Source organism: Balaenoptera borealis, assembly GCF_965194805.1.
Source record: "Balaenoptera borealis genome assembly, chromosome: X".
Lineage (NCBI taxonomy): Eukaryota > Metazoa > Chordata > Mammalia > Artiodactyla > Balaenopteridae > Balaenoptera > Balaenoptera borealis.
The window spans coordinates 86183549-86201085 of NC_138881.1; the positions used below are offsets into that span (position 1 = coordinate 86183549).

General features: G+C 39.1%; 1 protein-coding gene across 3 annotated transcripts in view; it reads right to left on the minus strand.

The window, feature by feature from the left end:
- Positions 1 to 17537, minus strand: part of PCDH19 (protocadherin 19) — a 105542-nt gene that overhangs the window by 26001 nt on the left and 62004 nt on the right. For 2 of the 3 annotated variants that reach the window (XM_082377035.1, XM_082377036.1), the window contains one exon: positions 15580 to 15752. In XM_082377035.1, coding sequence (XP_082233161.1) covers positions 15580 to 15752 — 173 coding nt within the window. The remainder of the gene's footprint in view (positions 1 to 15579; positions 15753 to 17537) is intronic. The other variant, XM_082377034.1, reaches the window with a different exon arrangement.

Below are 17537 nucleotides of genomic sequence, written 5' to 3' on the forward strand. Positions count from 1 at the left end.
CCTGGCTTGGTCTTTAGAAATACAAAGGAAAATCCAGCCAACATGCCTTCTACTTCCCCAATAATCCTTTCATACTAAATGAATTGAAGTCATAAAGTATCAGCAATAATGAGCCCTACAAATCATTCCAGTCCAAACTCTTCACTTACAGATGAGGAAACTGGGGCCCAAAATGAGGACGTAAGTCGCTTAAGATCACAAATGGAGTTAGTAACAGATCCAGGACTTGAATCCAGATGCCTGAATCAGGGCTCTTCCCCAAACAACAAAAACCACAATAAAAAGAAAAAAAAAAAGAAAACACCTTAATAAATACTGGGAAGTCCTCAAGTACATTCTCTACGTCTGCATCTTTATTCCTGTCCTGCCCCTAGGTGCATCAGAACCTTTTTTTTTTTTTTTTTTAGATTCCATATATATGTGTTAGCATATGGTATTTGTTTTTCTCTTTCTGACTTACTTCACTCTGTATGACAGACTCTAGTGAAGAATGATCACAAAGTGTTTTAACAATGTGGAAAATATTTTTTAGGTCATCTTTGAGAAATGACTATCACCAAAATGTCCATACAGTACCACAAAGAACAAGCCAATCTAGAATGATTGGGTCTCAGCAAGCTTGCAGTCCAATAAGTGAAAAAGAATGAAACCATATGATAAAACTTAGGACATTTATCTTAATGAAAACATTTGACCCAGAATAGCCCAGATCAGAGGAAATGATGAGGGGAACAGAAGCTAAAGATTTGAATTTCATCAGACATTTTTTCAAGCCCCAACATGAGCAAGAAATCATCAAGGTTAGAGGGAAGGAAACTTCAAGAAGACTCAAGCTGTGATTCAATTGAAGTGTTGTGGTCAATGGAATTGCCAGTGACACAGATTACACAGCAGACCAACTCAAAGAGTAAAATGTAAGAAACAAAGTGAAAGGCCAATATCTATATAGATATACTGTAGACACACCCAGGTACTATCAAACATGCCCCCTGGGCTAGTTAGGCACGACATTTCTTTCCTCCCATCTCATAGTCATGCTTCTGACTCCCTGATCTTTCTGGCTTCACTGCCATATTCTGCTGCAATTTCCCTAAGCAACATCTCTTCTAAACTGGAGGAGGTAGCCCTTTCATAACAGGAATGAAAACTTCCTGCCAGCCCAATAGCCTTTGAGATTTCAAATGGAAAAACAGAACAATGCCCTGGAGTCACATAACAAATCCAGGAAACACAAACTCTCTTCTGATCCTTGCCCTGTCTTAGAGTAAATCATTTCACCTCCGGCATCTGTAGAATGGGGTGGATGAGAACTGCCCTGGGGATCAAACATTGGTGGCTGGCATCTGTTGTTTGGTAGTGTTCAGAGCAATGAACTAATCAACATTTGTTCACTAAGGGTCTTCTCTAGTCATAGGAGTGTGCTATGAGCTGTGTGGGAGGAGGGGAAAAGTAATAAAGAAGGCAACTCTACTGAATGAAAAGAAGCCATAAAAATCTCCCATAAAGGAACACTGAACCACTACAACCAAAAAAATTCTTACTCGATGTCATTGAAAATATCTCTGTTTTTCATAAAAATATAATGGTGAAAGAGAAGCTGTCCCTAGAAGAAAAGAGGATGGAATTAGGCTGAGCTTAAAAGGGGGAGGGTTGGAGAAAGAACTAAATAAGAAACATCAAGGGGAAAAGGTGGGGGAGGGAAGAGGAGGAGGGGGAGGGAAAGGCTATAGTAAAGTGAGCAGTTTACAACTGACCCCATAGAAGAAAGGACACCAGATTTGGCTTAGAGTATTAGATTTTAAGAAGAACAGATTGACTGTGAGAGGTGTGACATGGTAGCCAAGGAGGAGGAGTCTTAAACATTGTTTAAGGAAAATGAAGACAGTTATCAACTAGGTATAGCCAACTTGCTTAGGAAAAGAGGAATGAACAGACATTCTAAGTTCATTGTGTCCTTAGACTTATTTGGCCTCTAATACTAGGGTGAAAAGCCTCTCCCTTGGTAGAACTTCACTGGTCCTTAGTTTTTAAATGTAATTTTTCCTGAAATAGACAAGTGACCTGCTACTTCAGTTTGATTTTTACCCCATGCTTCATGACATTGCCATTGAGTAGTTTTCAAGAAAGGAACGCCAAAGGGAGGAAATTAAGATGAAAGAGCAATTACCCCTCAAAGCAAGCACACCATACCGTCTGTTAACTTGAGTATGGCACTCGTTACAGATCCATTGGCAAATGGCTGTGTGCTCAGGAATCTAAAAAGATTGTGCCCAGAACCCAAAATGCAGAATAAAAAGAGCTTGGAAGTTGAAAGGTCCTAACAATTACCAACCCCCTCATTTTACATTTTAAAAAAATAGGTAAAATGCAAATTAATGTGATATAAACTGTGTATATAGTTGTTGAAGAGGTGCCAAGTAAAGGAGAGATCAGTCAAGAATGGCTTCTTATAGGACTTAAATTTTGCCCAAGAGGATTTTAAAGTAAGAAAGAGATATGGATAAGTGAAGAGGGGAAGTAAGCCAAGAAGGAGAATGTTTTCATTAGCTTCATCTTACCACCATGATTCTTTGTGTGTCTACTATAAAAGAGGTACTTATCTAAGTTTTTTACGTGCATTATCTCATTTAATCCTTACAATCACCCTATAAGGTAGGTACTACCAATAGCCTCTGTTCTACAGATGAGAAACCCAAAGACTGGACAGGACAAGTAACTTGCATACAGTTGCACAGCTATGAATTTGTGGAATATAATGAGAACCAAAATCCCCTGACTCTCAGGTCAGTGTTTATCTGCTAAACTAGATTGTGCTGATAGTAGAGTGCTCAGGTCAAAAGGTCAAGCAGGAGAAGGGCAGAGAAAAAAAAATAGCTGACTCACAATTATATTGTACCAAGAAAAAGTATTATACACATATAAATAGCACTTTGGTTATTGATCCTAGCAATGTTATTGCAACATTGCTCATCAGCCTCTCAATAAATATATGAATTAAGATTTTGAGAGGTTAGTGACTTACCCAGGGCTCTGTGATGAATAAATAATAGAGTGAAAACTACAATTCTCTTTCCCCTGGGCAACATGGTATTAAATCATTTTAGGGCTATAATGATCTTTTTAGCATTTTGCATATATCATGTGGATTTGGATTTTTAGAAAGGCAAAAATGATGTCCTTCCAGTTACACTGATCATAGAATGTTATGTTCAAGCTAGGGAAGTTTGGTTTTGTTTTTCAGAATCTGCCTTTTTTAAACACAGTGTGTGTTCCTGTGTTATAAGTCTTTTTTGCATATCCCTAATTCCATGCTAGTCTCTGTATGTGTTCTCACTCTCTCCCTCTCTCATTCTCTCTGTCTTTCTCTCTCTCTCCATCTCCATTTATTGGCAAACACAAACATGTCATAAGGTCCCTTACAAACCAAAGCATTTTATGCCACAAAACCACAGCCTGCCGGCTAAATTCAACACACTATAACCAGTGAAGATGAGCTACCTGACTTACCTTAATATAAGACAAACAGCTCTAAGCAAGGCATGAGTAAAAAAAAAAGAAAAAGAAAAAGAAAATTCATTTATCAACTGTGTATTTGAGTGGCCCTCTCCTGGCATTTATATAGAGAGGATTTTATAAGGGGCTTTGGCTGAGTTTTTTTCTATCATTAACAAATTCATTTTTTTCATTACAAAAAAGAGGCAGAAATCCAAAGGCACATAAATTCCCATCATTGCTCAGATGACATTGTCCCCATGGACTTGCTGTGAGCTCATTCATATGACAAGGAGATATGACCTTTCAGGTAGGAGCTGGGCATTTTTCAGTCCACTGGCAGAAAAAAAGAATAGAAATGATCCTTTGCAGGGTGACTTCTAGAGGAGAACTAGAAATGAAAAATGTATCTCCTCATTTATTTTTTAATGAAAGTCTGGGCATGAGATAGAAACAAACAAACAAACAAACAAAAGAATCAAAATGATGTCCCATTAGCCTTTTAAGAGCAGTGAGGCAAGAGAAGGAGAGCAGGGAAGGATAGAGCCCCTGGGGGTTGGAACATGCACATTTTTGCAGAGGAAAAGCAAAGCAAAGTCAATGCCAACAGAAAAGAACTAGAACTTTGCTTGCCTCACCACAGGTGTGCAAGAATACGTGCATTTTGTAATGTAGATTAACATGGACCTCTCTTTCAAATTCCACAATGAAACCAAGCAGGACACTGTGGGGCTCCTGGGCACAGAAGCCTTTCCATGTCCCCCATTTCTTGTTTGTAGGGAATAGACTCCAGCCTTCATGACCTTCCCTGAGTTTCAAAGGGCGGATTAGAACAGTTGCTAATCAGGGAAGGGAGGGGATGCAGAGACAAGGGAGGAGCAGCCAAGAAACAGTAGTGCAGCCTTGGGGCACGGTCCTGGTTCCGCCTCAAGGATACACATAACAATATCTTTGAGCTCTGTAAAGAACTAAAACCCCCAACAAATGGAAGATTTTAGCATTCTTCATTCCAGAGAAGATCACAGTTTGAATAATCTAGAGAAACTCATCAGGGGACCACCTGAAACCAGATTAAAGGAGTGCAGGCCCTGCACGCACCCAGATCCTCATCAGCAACCCCACTGTTGAACCATTGCTATAAAACTCCTCACCAAATCCTCCCGGGTTGGGACACACAGATTTTGAGGCATGAGCCTGCTATGTCCCCCTTTGCCTGGCAAAGCAACAAAGCTATTCTTTTCTACTTCACCCAAAACTCTGTCTCGAAGATTCTATTTGGCACCTGTGCACAGAGGCCAAGTTTTCAGCATCAATAAGAACCTTTAGTGGACATCCTTTAATTTCTCAAACCAAAGTCTGGGCTAATTCAGAAACATGATGTGATAGTGAAGGCAGCTTTTCAGCATTCAGATATTTCACAGAGAGTAAATCAAATAATTATCCAGCACTCATTTGGACATTGATAGCTCTGGGTGAACTCATGAGGTTGTCATCTTTGGCACTCCTTTTCTGTGCTTCCCCCCACCTGCTGAGATTCAGTCTTCAATATTCTAGAAACCACCCACACACACACACCAAATTCCAAACTTAGAAACAATCTAATAGCAGTCATTTACAACTTAGTGTGAATTTGAATAAATGCATTCCCTCTTCCCATGGGCTGCTTGAAATTTGAGCTATAATTGTAAAATGAAATGCCTGACCCTCTGTTAAAGGTATCATAGATAGCAGCAAGCAGATGAGAGGCTCTGGACAGTGGTGTCCCTGAAATCACGGAAAGTAGATATTTCACTGACTGAATCTCTGTAGTAACAATGGCACTTTTTATTTTTGAGCACTTACTATGTGCCAGGAAGTAACACTAAATGCTTTACCTGGATCATCTCACAACCACCCTGATAAGTAATTTCTATGTTTACTCCTATTTCATAGATGAGAATATTGAGGGTTCCAAAAAATAAGTAATTTGAGTAAGGTTAATAGCTATTAAGAAGCAAAGATAAGCACGGAACTTAGATCTGTCTTATTCCAAAATCTGTAGTCACTATGATGCTATGCTTGCCTTCAGATTTACAGGCAGACTAGTGGTGTCGATCTTGAGGAAAGTGGAACACGGTAGAAGCTGGACTTGCTTACATTAGTTGTAGCCTGAATTGATGGGACACTGTCTGTCTGGAAAACTCTAATGATAATTAGAATTCTCCGCTTTACCTATGAGGATTAGCTAGATAGTCTGTCTGGATTATGCTTCTCCTGTCCCTGCCAACCTTACTTTCAACCACAGATATTTGTATCTTATTTCATTTCTCTCAACTCCTCATTCTAACCTTGTCTACCTTTCTTAATCAGCTAAGATTCTGATTTTGAGCCTCATTTTAAATGGCTGTCACTCCTCTGTTAACTTTTTTAAATTCTACACTTGTCTCCCTCTCAGGGTTGCTGTAATAGATAAATGATATAACATGAACTCCCTTTCACGATGATTTTGGGGACTTTTCAGGACTTCAAACATTCTGTTAAGTGGAAAATTAAGATACCAAAGGGGCTCTAAGTAATGCTGCAGGTAGAATATTAGGTTCTGTGTCTGCATTTCTGGTATAGGTATTTTAATCTCTAAAGGATCCTACATAATTAACATTAGGCTTCCGGAAAAAGTACCACTTTTCTAAATTAAATAAAACAATGTCTAACTTTGCAAATCTCACTTATTTAATAGACAGCCAATTCCTCTTCTAAAGGTTCAGTCCCCTAGGATCATGTAAGTTGTTCATTTTAGATAATTTTTCTTTACGACAATGAGAGAGAAATGAGGCAGTTAAAGGTGCTGTAGATGGATAAACAAAAGCACAGGATGAAGACATGAGTCCAACAGGTTTTGAACACTTATCTCACAATGCTCTTTCCTCAGTGACACTTATTTCCGGGTGTGGAAACTATCAACGAGGGAGTGGGATGGGGGACAATAGCAGAAAGGAATGTTGCTCCTTCATCTTCATCATGCAAATGTAATCGTTTGAATGTTGGGTAGGGCCAGTTGATAACCTATCATTTTGACTTAAACAGCTCTTTAAATATAGAAGACTTCCCCCCTCCCAACAGTACAATGCTCATTCCTTGGCTCATCATCCTGCAGAAAAGAAGCAAAACACACCTCTAAGGCCCTTAGGCAATCAAGAGGAATTTAGCTCAATGCAGAAGGCAGACAGGGAGTCTGGCAGACAGGGTTACATCCTGGGAATGGATACCTTCAGACCATCAACCTATAATGTTGGTAGAAACATCTGCCACCCACTTCAATACCACCGGAATCTGGAGAGCATTATAAATTATACCAACTACAGAAGCAACTTTTTCTGGCATTTTAATTGCTGGAACATTAGAGTTTAATTAAGCAAACCTTACTTAAATGGCAAGTCAGTCATTTTCCTCCATGAGGGGCACCATACTAATGGAAGCCTTAAAGTAGACTGTGTTTCTTTGAAAACTGGATTTTAAACCAAAGAAAGATCCAAAGCAGATAGTTTTATGAGTCTCTAATTAGCGTCACAAAGGAAACACCAAAAGGTTAATAAGAGATGGTTAGTTTGGAATGGTGGTTTCCTGGTGCCAGCTCCAGCAGCTCAGTCTGTTTGCAAACTCATTAGCTGCCTAGATTGATTATCCGCTGAATTTAGGAAGTGCTCACTTGCTGTGTTAGCAGAAGGCTAGTGTGATTCGATACACCTACCCTACAGCTAACTAGGGCCCAACAGTAAGGTAACATTTTCTGCAGTCAAATAAGGCAGGTTTTCTTTGCCTTCAACTTCAGTTGACATCAATTATAAATCTGAAAGTGTTTGGTGAAGCTCTGAGAGGCATAATGAAACCTTCTAAGTTGACAGTTGGCACAAACAAAGGTCTGGCTCCAGGTCTTTAAGATCCAGTTTGTGCATAGACACCATATTTCTGAATTCTCATTTTGCCGCTAAGCAAAATCATCCAGTGTAAGAAAACCCAAACTTAATAGAGTACTCACAGATAATCACTCAGCTTCTAAAATGTACAGTTTGATGGGCAGTGAGTCAAGCAAAAGAATTTGCACTTTGGGTTTCACTCTGGACTTTGCCATTGATTTGTGTTCTGACGTGAATAAAGTTTTCAAATTCTTGGTGCATCAGTTTTTCTTCCAGAAAAAAAAAAATGGAACAGATATTTATATGAAGCATGTCTCTGCAATAAAATGGGTCCTTGAATTAAAAGGACTAAATTTTCTAGCTAGTGATGATAATAATAATAGTTCCCCAAATTTAAAATAGTTCACATTTGCATATGAATCATGGTTCAGCTTCTGCATCTGACTTACTTTAGTTTATCAACAGTGGGCAACCTGACTCTTACAAGCTGGAGGCATTTTTTTTCCAATAAGCTGATTTTTAAATTAAATTAAAATCAAAACCGTTCTTTTGGTTCACCTCCCAGATTAGAGCAACTGACAACCTCATTAATGATTAAAAGCAGCAGGTGGTGATGTCTTAGAACAGTTTGACCAGTTTGAGTATCTTGGAACCTCTACCACTCCTCTTTTCCCCCTTTTACACGTATTAAAAAGGAAAGATTCTATTGTTCACACAGGTTGGAAACTCCACAGGGTGAAAGAGGAGGGAAGAAAGCAAGTGGTCAAACATCTGTTATTATCCAACCTAAGGACAGAAAGGAGTGACTATATGAGCTTAGAAGTGGCGAAAGCGGCCACACATTGGAAAAATGTATCTCTGACACTGGATTTGAATTTGCAAACTCATGGCTGGGAAGCTGCCTTGCTGTAATCAACTAAGGTCACCAAGTTTCTCCAGGTGATTATAGCAGTGTTTGTTTACAGATATCTATCAAAAGGGAAGCAATATAATAGGTTATGCTTTTATTTTAAAGTAGATTACAGTTGCACTCCTGCATGACTTAGAGTCTAGTTACTAAACCACAAATTAGAAAGAATCTAAGGCTTAGCTAACTGGGGTAGGGGGAGGTGAATGTGTTTTTAAGGTTTTAACTTCTTCCAAACCGAAAATCTCCCCGTTCAACTAAGACAGGAACATAAAGTGTCTCATTTGCCATGAAAATGGATATTATTAAGATTTAAAAGAACTAACAATAAGATGGTGTTGCCTATTATTTCAGATTTAACAGTTTACAAGTTTGTTGTCTACACCGTTGTGAAGAATAATGGAGTAGAATTATTATTTCTGATAACAAAGAACCCACAAAAGACAAAGTGTCTCTCATGAGGCCACCTCAATGAGACAAAACTTTGAATGAATTCACCCAGAGTTCATTTTATGACAAACTCCTTTGGCCCCTTCTGAATTCAGTGCCTTTCAAATCACCTCTGCTACCTACCATCTCACCTATTCCTCTAACTACAAGAGTAGATCTTTGGGGTGCACGTTTTGGGGTGAAGTCCAGTGTTCAGCATAAAACCTAAAATCCCACAACACCCTTCTGACTCTGTCACTTGCACACAAATGTCTAGTCCCAAAGGATTTGCTCCAGAACAACTCTAGAGACTGGTATCTCACTGATAATCTCTTTACGAGAAGCCGTGGGGAACTGCTTTGTATTCTCTCTGCATGGCAGAATAACTAGTTGGCGGGGAGGGGGTTCCATTCTGCCCAACTGCAAAAGCATCTGTTTTGTCTACCCACTTTAAGCTGTGTGTAAGTCTCTAAAAAGTAACTTTTCTGATGGCTCTAAAGGCCAGTTCAAACCTTTTTCAATTTGGTGCCTGGTGATTTTTCCATGGCTGAAGTTTTATTGGGGGTAAGCCTTGGGGTAGGAATAGAAATTGAAAAGACTTTCTTGTCAAGCCACATTTCAAAAGTGGATGTGTCAAATTAGCTTTCCTTAGCCCAAAATGAACAAACAGGCAATGAGCCATCTGGTGAAGACAGAGACCAAAAATACCTGGGGCAAAGACCTGATCCTGGATGACAAAAAGCATCTACAGTAAGAAAGGAAAGCCATCTCACAAGTATTTTGCCTATAGTGCAATAAAGGAATAATACATGATTTTGGTATTCTTGAAATTACTTTTTAAATTATGACTCAATTCTTCATATTTATTTCATAATAAAAGGGTTAAAGGGAAGATTACAGAAAAAATACTTCATAAATATTTAAACAGAAAGTTCAGATTCATGTTTTCCCATCCTGATGGAGTTTATTTATGGTCCTTAACCATCTTATGATAGGACAGAAATAATGTTAAATAGATTGAGAGACCCAAAGAAAATAATGATCTTGATATTTCAATGGACTTTTTGAGTATGTGAATCAACCATATGATCTAGCCCTATACAACAACTTGATTTGCTTCTCATCTGTTGTCCTATTGGCAGTGTCCCTACTTATCATGGCCTATAGAACTTGCTTCATCATGAAGCAATTGGAAAAAAATTCACCTAGCAAATCACCCACACAGAGCATAATTTTATCTTGCATACTATGTCGGGGCCTGGCTTCCACTATTCCTCCAAAGGGATCCCATTACACCAAACTGTCTTTTGAAATGCACTTTGCTTTCCAGCTCAAATAATCTTAATTAATTTCTTCACTGATCCTCTGCAGTCTATTCCATACTGGACCATTTGTGCTATTGGGTCATAAACTCCTAGAGAATGAAACCCTTAATTGTTCAGTGTGCTCCCTTTATATAGCCTCCATCCTCCAATGCTTTCCGAGTGCTCAGAAATATAGAAATTCTTAGTGTCAACCAGTAAAGAAAGCCCTTGGCATTTATTCTCGTGATGAGTAATGAATCCCATACTACAGGTAATTATTAATAATAATAAATTTTAAAATAGACAATGACTATGAGACAACTAAAAGTTCCAAGTAGATCAGGAAAACATTATTATATTAAGAAAAGGAATAGTGCTTTTATTTCAAAGCAGATGAACAGAGCTGTCCTAAAAGAATTCTCTGACCAAAAGGCCCAGGCCAAAATAATGCTAGTAAACAACTGCTAAGAGCATGGATGTTTCCATTAGTTAAGGACAACGTTTTATTCTAGCAGCCACCTTGCCAATAAAATGTAAATAATGCTTTGGAAGGAGTCCAATTATCTGGTGCAGCAATGTAGTTGAAATAAACAAAAGCATCCACCTGTCACTTCTCTTCCCACCTACCCAGCCATTGCTGAGACTGAGAATGGATAAAGGTCCTGGATGTCAGAATGAAAGGGAGACTGGGTATTGAGTATCACTGAGTACCTCTTAACCAGCAAGGTAACTGGGCATGTCAGAGATTAAACCAACCATCTTACAATGACAGTAACTAAAAGTAAGCAGGAAGTTCAATCTCAGAGTAGATGGATTTAAAAAGAAAATGTTTAACATTGTGACACTGTTCAAATTAGAACATCGAGGAAGAATCTTCCGTGATACTCTTACTAAAAATAAGATCTTGACTGTAAGTCTTCTTTTATTGTTTCTTTTGCTTTATTGGCACAATATTAATAAGGTTTTTATTAGTCCCAGGCTCTATTCTTATGATGATTTCTAAAATCAGAAAGAATTATTCATTTCATCATTGAGCTGACCTTGGTCACCCCAGTAAAACCCGGATAAGCAAAGCTAAAAAGATAACTTTCACAGTCAATAACAGAAGTAGTTGACACATTCCCAGAGCCAGACATATAGTGGGCACTCAAAATATTGCTGAATGAATAATATATATCTATGCATGGATTGTTCCTGTCTGGTTAGAATGCTGTATACCTGAGGCAAGATGAAAAAAACCTGCAAGTCATATATATAGAAACACTGTATACATATACATTACTGTGTTCAAGTAATTAAACATTTTACCTGGTATATTTTCAAGAGGCTAAAGACATCTTTTAAAGATTCTATATGAGCAAAACCAGGGGAGAAATAACCACATGAATTGCAAAACAGTATATCTAGCCTGAAAGATGCTAATTAGGGTCCAGGGGGAGCTAATCAACCTCTTTGTTGAAGTAAAGATAAAACTTTTTGACAGCAAATGCTATCCTGATAAAATGGAATTTTCAATTACTCTATGAACATCTGGTTCATGCTACCATTTCTGGAGCCCAGCAGCACACTGCTTTGCAATGTCACAAAATAGTCTCCATTGAGAACTCCCTATTTTGCTAAGAGATTAATTGAAATGAGTGTTTGGAAATTTAGTGAGGTGAGAGGTGAGTCGGGGGATAGGTAAGAGGATAAGGAAAGGATGTTCAGTCACTGAATCATAATTTCATTAAAAGCCTAGAGGAAATTAAATTACACATTGTTGGTAGAGTGCTGAAAGTGTAAACGTCTTAATACACCTGTGGTTGAAACTAGAATATGCATAGTATGCAGTCTACAGAATATTTTCATGGCTAATTTGCAACAGTGGTTACATTAGGCACAGATCAAGTTCTTCAAATCCATGTTTTACACAACAAACATGTTAAATGATATTCAGGTGATGAAACTAGCAAATAAACAAGTTTAGGAAAATGCAGAAGAACCTACACTCCCAGAAATAAAGCAATCATTATATTGCATATTGGTGATTTTAGATGTCAAAATCAGCTAGATGTTATCACAAATTTCTGTATGTTGCTTCCATTTGGTATCAATTAGCATGGGAGGGAAACCAATTCAGTGTTGTAGTGAACTCCAAATTAGGTGCATATTAGAGCAATTAGAGTCATCTTTTCAGCTGATGAATTTATAATCAATAATTAAAATCATAAGGTAAGAGATTGAGTGTGATTTGAAACAAATTAGTTGGGCTTGGGACTAGTATGTACGGTTCTAAGACATGAACCTATAAACTCTAATTTCATATCAGGACTACACATTTGAGTATGCATAATGGGATATCCAAGTCATCACAAATGGGCATGCAAAGAAGCAAGGAGACAAAAGCCTCTTAACCCAGCACTATTCAATCCAAAAATAACCCTGATAGGAAGAGATTCAAGCCCAGTGAAACCCCCAATTGTGCAACAAACCCATGAGCCTCTGGCATCTCTGACCACCCTACTTTTTGGCTATTCTTCTTAGAGATTGCCTGCAGAAGTTGCATAGGAAGAAATTTTTGTCCCTGCCAGAAGGTGGTAATTTTACCAAATAACTCAAATTCAGGCAGGGAAAACAATGGTTAAAACATTTGAGTGCGACTCCCCAGCTCAGCACCAAATCACATCAGGAACCAGATCAGGTGGTAAAATCTGCTGAGTGATAACACTTACTTGCTCTCAAGGCACGCTGAGAGCTATAGAGAGATAGCATTGCAAAAAAGTGCCATATGCCAGTAGAAGTACAGGATAAAGAATGTTCCATCACCTTCTTTTCTGGGAAGCCATGAGAAGAGCTACAGTATGGGGGACAAGCTGAGACATATTAATTCAAAGGCACTGCAGATGATAAATGTAATTCAGTCACCTGGCAACCAGGAAATTCAGCTCAGCCAGTTCATCAACCCACTGACCTGGTTTTAGGCTTGTCAAGAGTGATACCAGGATTGATAATAATCCAGAAAGAAAAGATTCCTGCCATTCCATCATATCTCCACCCTGACCCAGCTCACAGATGTGTTTGGTTGGGGCAATCAAAATGCAATCAGTCAGTGATTGTCTTTCAACCACTATGCCTTAGGATAAAATGAAAAACATTTATTATATGAATCCAAGTTTGAGAAAATGCTAGAAAACGTTAATTTTTGAATCATTGCTATTGTTTGAGGTAGCAATATTCAACCCAAGTAAACTGGTGACACCACCTATGTGGCTAGCCTAGAGTTGATTGGGGATACAATTAAGTACCATTATGGAAAGCTCAGTAGTACTGGGATATCATAAGGTAGAGCCAGAGATGTAAACAAGGCCTGAATTCCCTTTGTAACTAAACTTTTATGATTCAACCAAATTGAAAAGAACAAACCCGAGGGTTGGTTCAAGGTTTAGCCACTGCTAGAATAATGGAAAAAATGAAGATACATAGATAAGAATCGAATATTGAGAAACAAAATGTAAAAGTGTTGCCAAAACAGAAGAGCAAAAAATTGTGTGCGTGTGTGTGTTTGTGTGTGTGTGTGCGTAGTCCCCATCTTAAACATAGGAGAGTCTTGGGATAATGCCACACATTTGCTTTAGAATCTCATTATTACAAGTCTACAGTATCTATACACAATACATCCCTTTTGTAAGAAACACTCCCTCAGAAAAATTAGCTGCAGTCCACTGGTACTATTTTCCTACAGACATGTGACAAAAAACTAAAACAGATGTTGTTCTAGCCAGGCACAAAGTGAGAATCAATTATGACTATTGCTTTTCCTGGAGTCATTTCATTTTAGAGAGCATCTAACTAAAACCCTTTCTGATACAAATGAAAAAGCATTTCTTTGAGACACAAGACTAGTAAATGATACATATCAGTCTGTATCCTGTGACACGCTGCTAATCCTCTGAGAATCAAATAGCCTCTGTTTCAGTTATATACATGTTTAATTTTTTCATCTTTAGTCTTAGTAAGGTCACCCAGAAAGTATATTATCTCTGCGGATGGCACCACTCACCAATGAGAGAAGGCAGCAGTGCACAATCGGTAGTGACATATATATTATAGACTTTGACACTTGGATCTGCTGGGGAGGGGATGGATTAAACAATTTAATAGAATCTACAGTGACAAACTTTTTCTCCATAGAAAACATTTTATTTTGTGGATCGTACATTTTTTTTTCCTTTGGATTCATTTACAAGACCAAAACAAAAGCATTTAATGATGTTTACAGTGAAATGAAACAGCTGAAGACCAGCACATAATCACCATATTTTTTCTCATCTTTAAGTCTTTTAGCAGTGGGGCTTCCAGCTGAGCTTGCGTCTAGCTTCTCTCAAGACATAGCCAAGCATTCTGAACCTTCACTGAGCCTAAACACCAAGCTGAATTCATAGTTCTTAATTGAAAAAGACAGGCTGTTTGCCTAGCATGTTTGCATCAGTAAAACATTGAAAATGACATTTGTGCCCAAGTCCGTCTGAACATTCTGCCTTAGCTGAACTCTGCTAATGTTTTTATAGCCTGGTTTATGCTTGGCTCCTCTTGCTAAAGCATGTGTGGCTGAGTTCCCAAAAATAGACTCTTCTTCATACATGAGGATGCCGTTCCTGACATGTGCTTTGAGGCATTTTTGACATGCACAGAATGTTACATTAAGTCAGCCATGTTTTCTTACCCTGGTCTCTCCTATGACCAATGGCATGCATTGGGATGCAATGGCATGCTTCCCTGGTGGCGCAGTGGTTGAGAATCTGCCTGCCAATGCAGGGAACATGGGTTCAAGCCCTAGTCTGGGAAGATCCCACATGCCGCGGAGCAGCTGGGCCCGTGAGCCACAATTACTGAGCCTGTGCGTCTGGAGCCTGTGCTCCGCAAGAAGAGAGGCCGCGATAGTGAGAGGCCCGCGCACTGTGATGAAGAGTGGCCCCCGCTTGCCACAACTAGAGAAAGCCCTCACACAGAAACGAATACCCAACACAGTCATAAATAAATAAATAACAAATACTTTAAAAAAAAATCAATGGGATTTCGCATCACAGCCCCATAGACAAAATGGGAAGTTTTGTACTCTCTCCTCAGTAAAGAGTACGCAATCTGTGGTCAGAGAACAGGGTCTCTTTCTGGGTAAAGTTAACCAACTTGATATGGAAATAAAACTCACCCCTTTGGTGTCATAAGTGCTGTGTTCTCTGCAACTCAACTGATCAGTCCAATTCATGTACTAAAGCAAAAAGAGGCATTTATTCCTAGTGAGAAGGCATCTGCTAATTTCCTATGTGTGCAGTGCAGTTATGATTGATGAGTATGTATGCAATATGTATAGGTAGTTAGCTTTTTAAATGCCTGAACATTATATGATCATAGGGGATCCACTCAGGGAGGGTGAAGAAGAGTCTGGACAGGTGTCAGGACATCTCAAAACCCTGTAGGAAAATACACTCATTACAGTAAAGTAATGCAGTGAGCCTCCAAACATCCTGGGTTCTTTGGAATCTATGGTTGCAACTTACAGCCGATCAGCCCTTACCATGATCAGGCATCTGAGATCCCATGGAGGTCACACTGGTGTTCAGCACATCATTGACAGCAGTGTCACAATACAGGCTTCGCTGGACATCATGCTCACTGTCAGTCTGGTCGCTCTCCTCATGGCCGCTATCCTTCAGGCTGTTGCCCTCTAAGTCCTTGAAGGTGGAGCTGCTGGGTTAAAGAAAGAATGATAATTTATAACTGTGATAGATCTGATTTTTAAAAATCTTTCAGAGCCAGGATGATGTCAGCTCTGTGGTGAGGCCAACAGCAACTGGATTGTCCAACAGGGCAGGAGGAAGAGAAATTTCTGTTTAAAGATCACGGAACTTAACATTGTAGAGAGGTTCCCACTACTGGATGCTGATGCAGCTAATACTTTCATTCACTTATCTTCAGTGCATCGCTACGGGTGAGGCGGAAGAAGCTACAACTCTGAAACAACCACCTGCAAAAAATATCATCATTTCAGAAGGTTTTTTTCTCTTCTTATACAATCAAATTAAAATAATAACAGCTAATGTTTACTGAGGGATTACTGTGCATGAGGCACTGTTCTAAGTGCTTGACATGAGTTAACTATTTTAATAATCACAACTCTATAAGAGACAGGTGCTATTAATATTCACATTTACAGGTGAAAAAAAGAGAGGCATACGGAAGTTAAATAACTTGTCCAAGGTCACACAGCTGGTTAAAATGTTAGCAGATCTAAGACCAAACCCAGGCAGTCTAGCTGCAGAGCCTGGACCCTTAAACACTATGTATACTACCTCTCCAAAGATATCTACTAACCAACTGTGAAAATGAAAGTGGCAGAAATTGAGGTAATGCAATTCAAATAGAAAGGGTTATCAGGATCAGAGAACTCAGGTCAGTTTTAACTGAGAAAGGTTGAGGGACAGAGTCAAAGAAAAAGAGGAGAGGTAGGAGCTGAGAAGAAGAGAGCCTTCATGCATGGAAAGTAAGACAAAAGTGAGAACCAGAGAGTGAACTCTAAGGAAACTGTGAGTGTAGCTATGCTAAGAACATGGCAACTTGCAGCTCAAGACTTTGTGTGTAAATTTTTCTTGCACCTATTAAATCAATCCACCATTCAATGCACTAAGCATACTACCCAAAAACCCCACACCATTTCTCACGAAATAGAGAACAATACATTAGGTACATCCATAGAGGCCCCATCTGCTATTTCTAATACTTTGTATGTCCTGACAGGATCTGCAGCTGTGCTCCACCATGGACCATAAATTATGCATCTGAAATACCTAGTGAATGGGGAATCCATTCCCTAGTCAGTGAGGAAGCTGCAAAGGCATACTCAAGAAAATGTGTTGTTGTCTCAACAAGGGAGAGTGGCACGCTTGTGAATTAGGACAAGTCCCAACAGACCTACCCTACCTCTGAAAAGGGAGCCCTGTGGAGATGACACTGCAAACTCGCTTGATCTGCTCAACCTTGAACATCCACAGGCCTGGCTCTCTGAAGCTTTGATAAGAACATTCAGTACATACGATGAAGAGCTATGCCATGGACACAATGGCTACATTGTCATTCTCCACACTTGGTCAAAAGGAAATCACAGCAGATTTTTAACATATGACCAACCTAGATGTAGAATGCTTGCTGCCCTGAATATGAAAAGGAAAAGATCAAAAGGGCAGTAACTGGAAAGCCATAATTGTCAGAAAATGAAGGGCAGAAGGGGGTGAAGCATTGACCTGTTTGCTAATTATTTTCAGAAAGAATAACTGAGCATCAACTGTATTAAAACTAAAATCACTCAATAGGCCAACTCACTCAGCTCCTCCAAATTATGTCATGCAGCTACTCAGCCCTGTGGACCCACCAGGATGCGGTTCTATTCAAAAATCAATCATCTTATGAGTCTTTTATGGTCATTAAGACCAAATGGAAACACATGCTTTAAAGTGTGTCACCACCTCTAGTTTTATG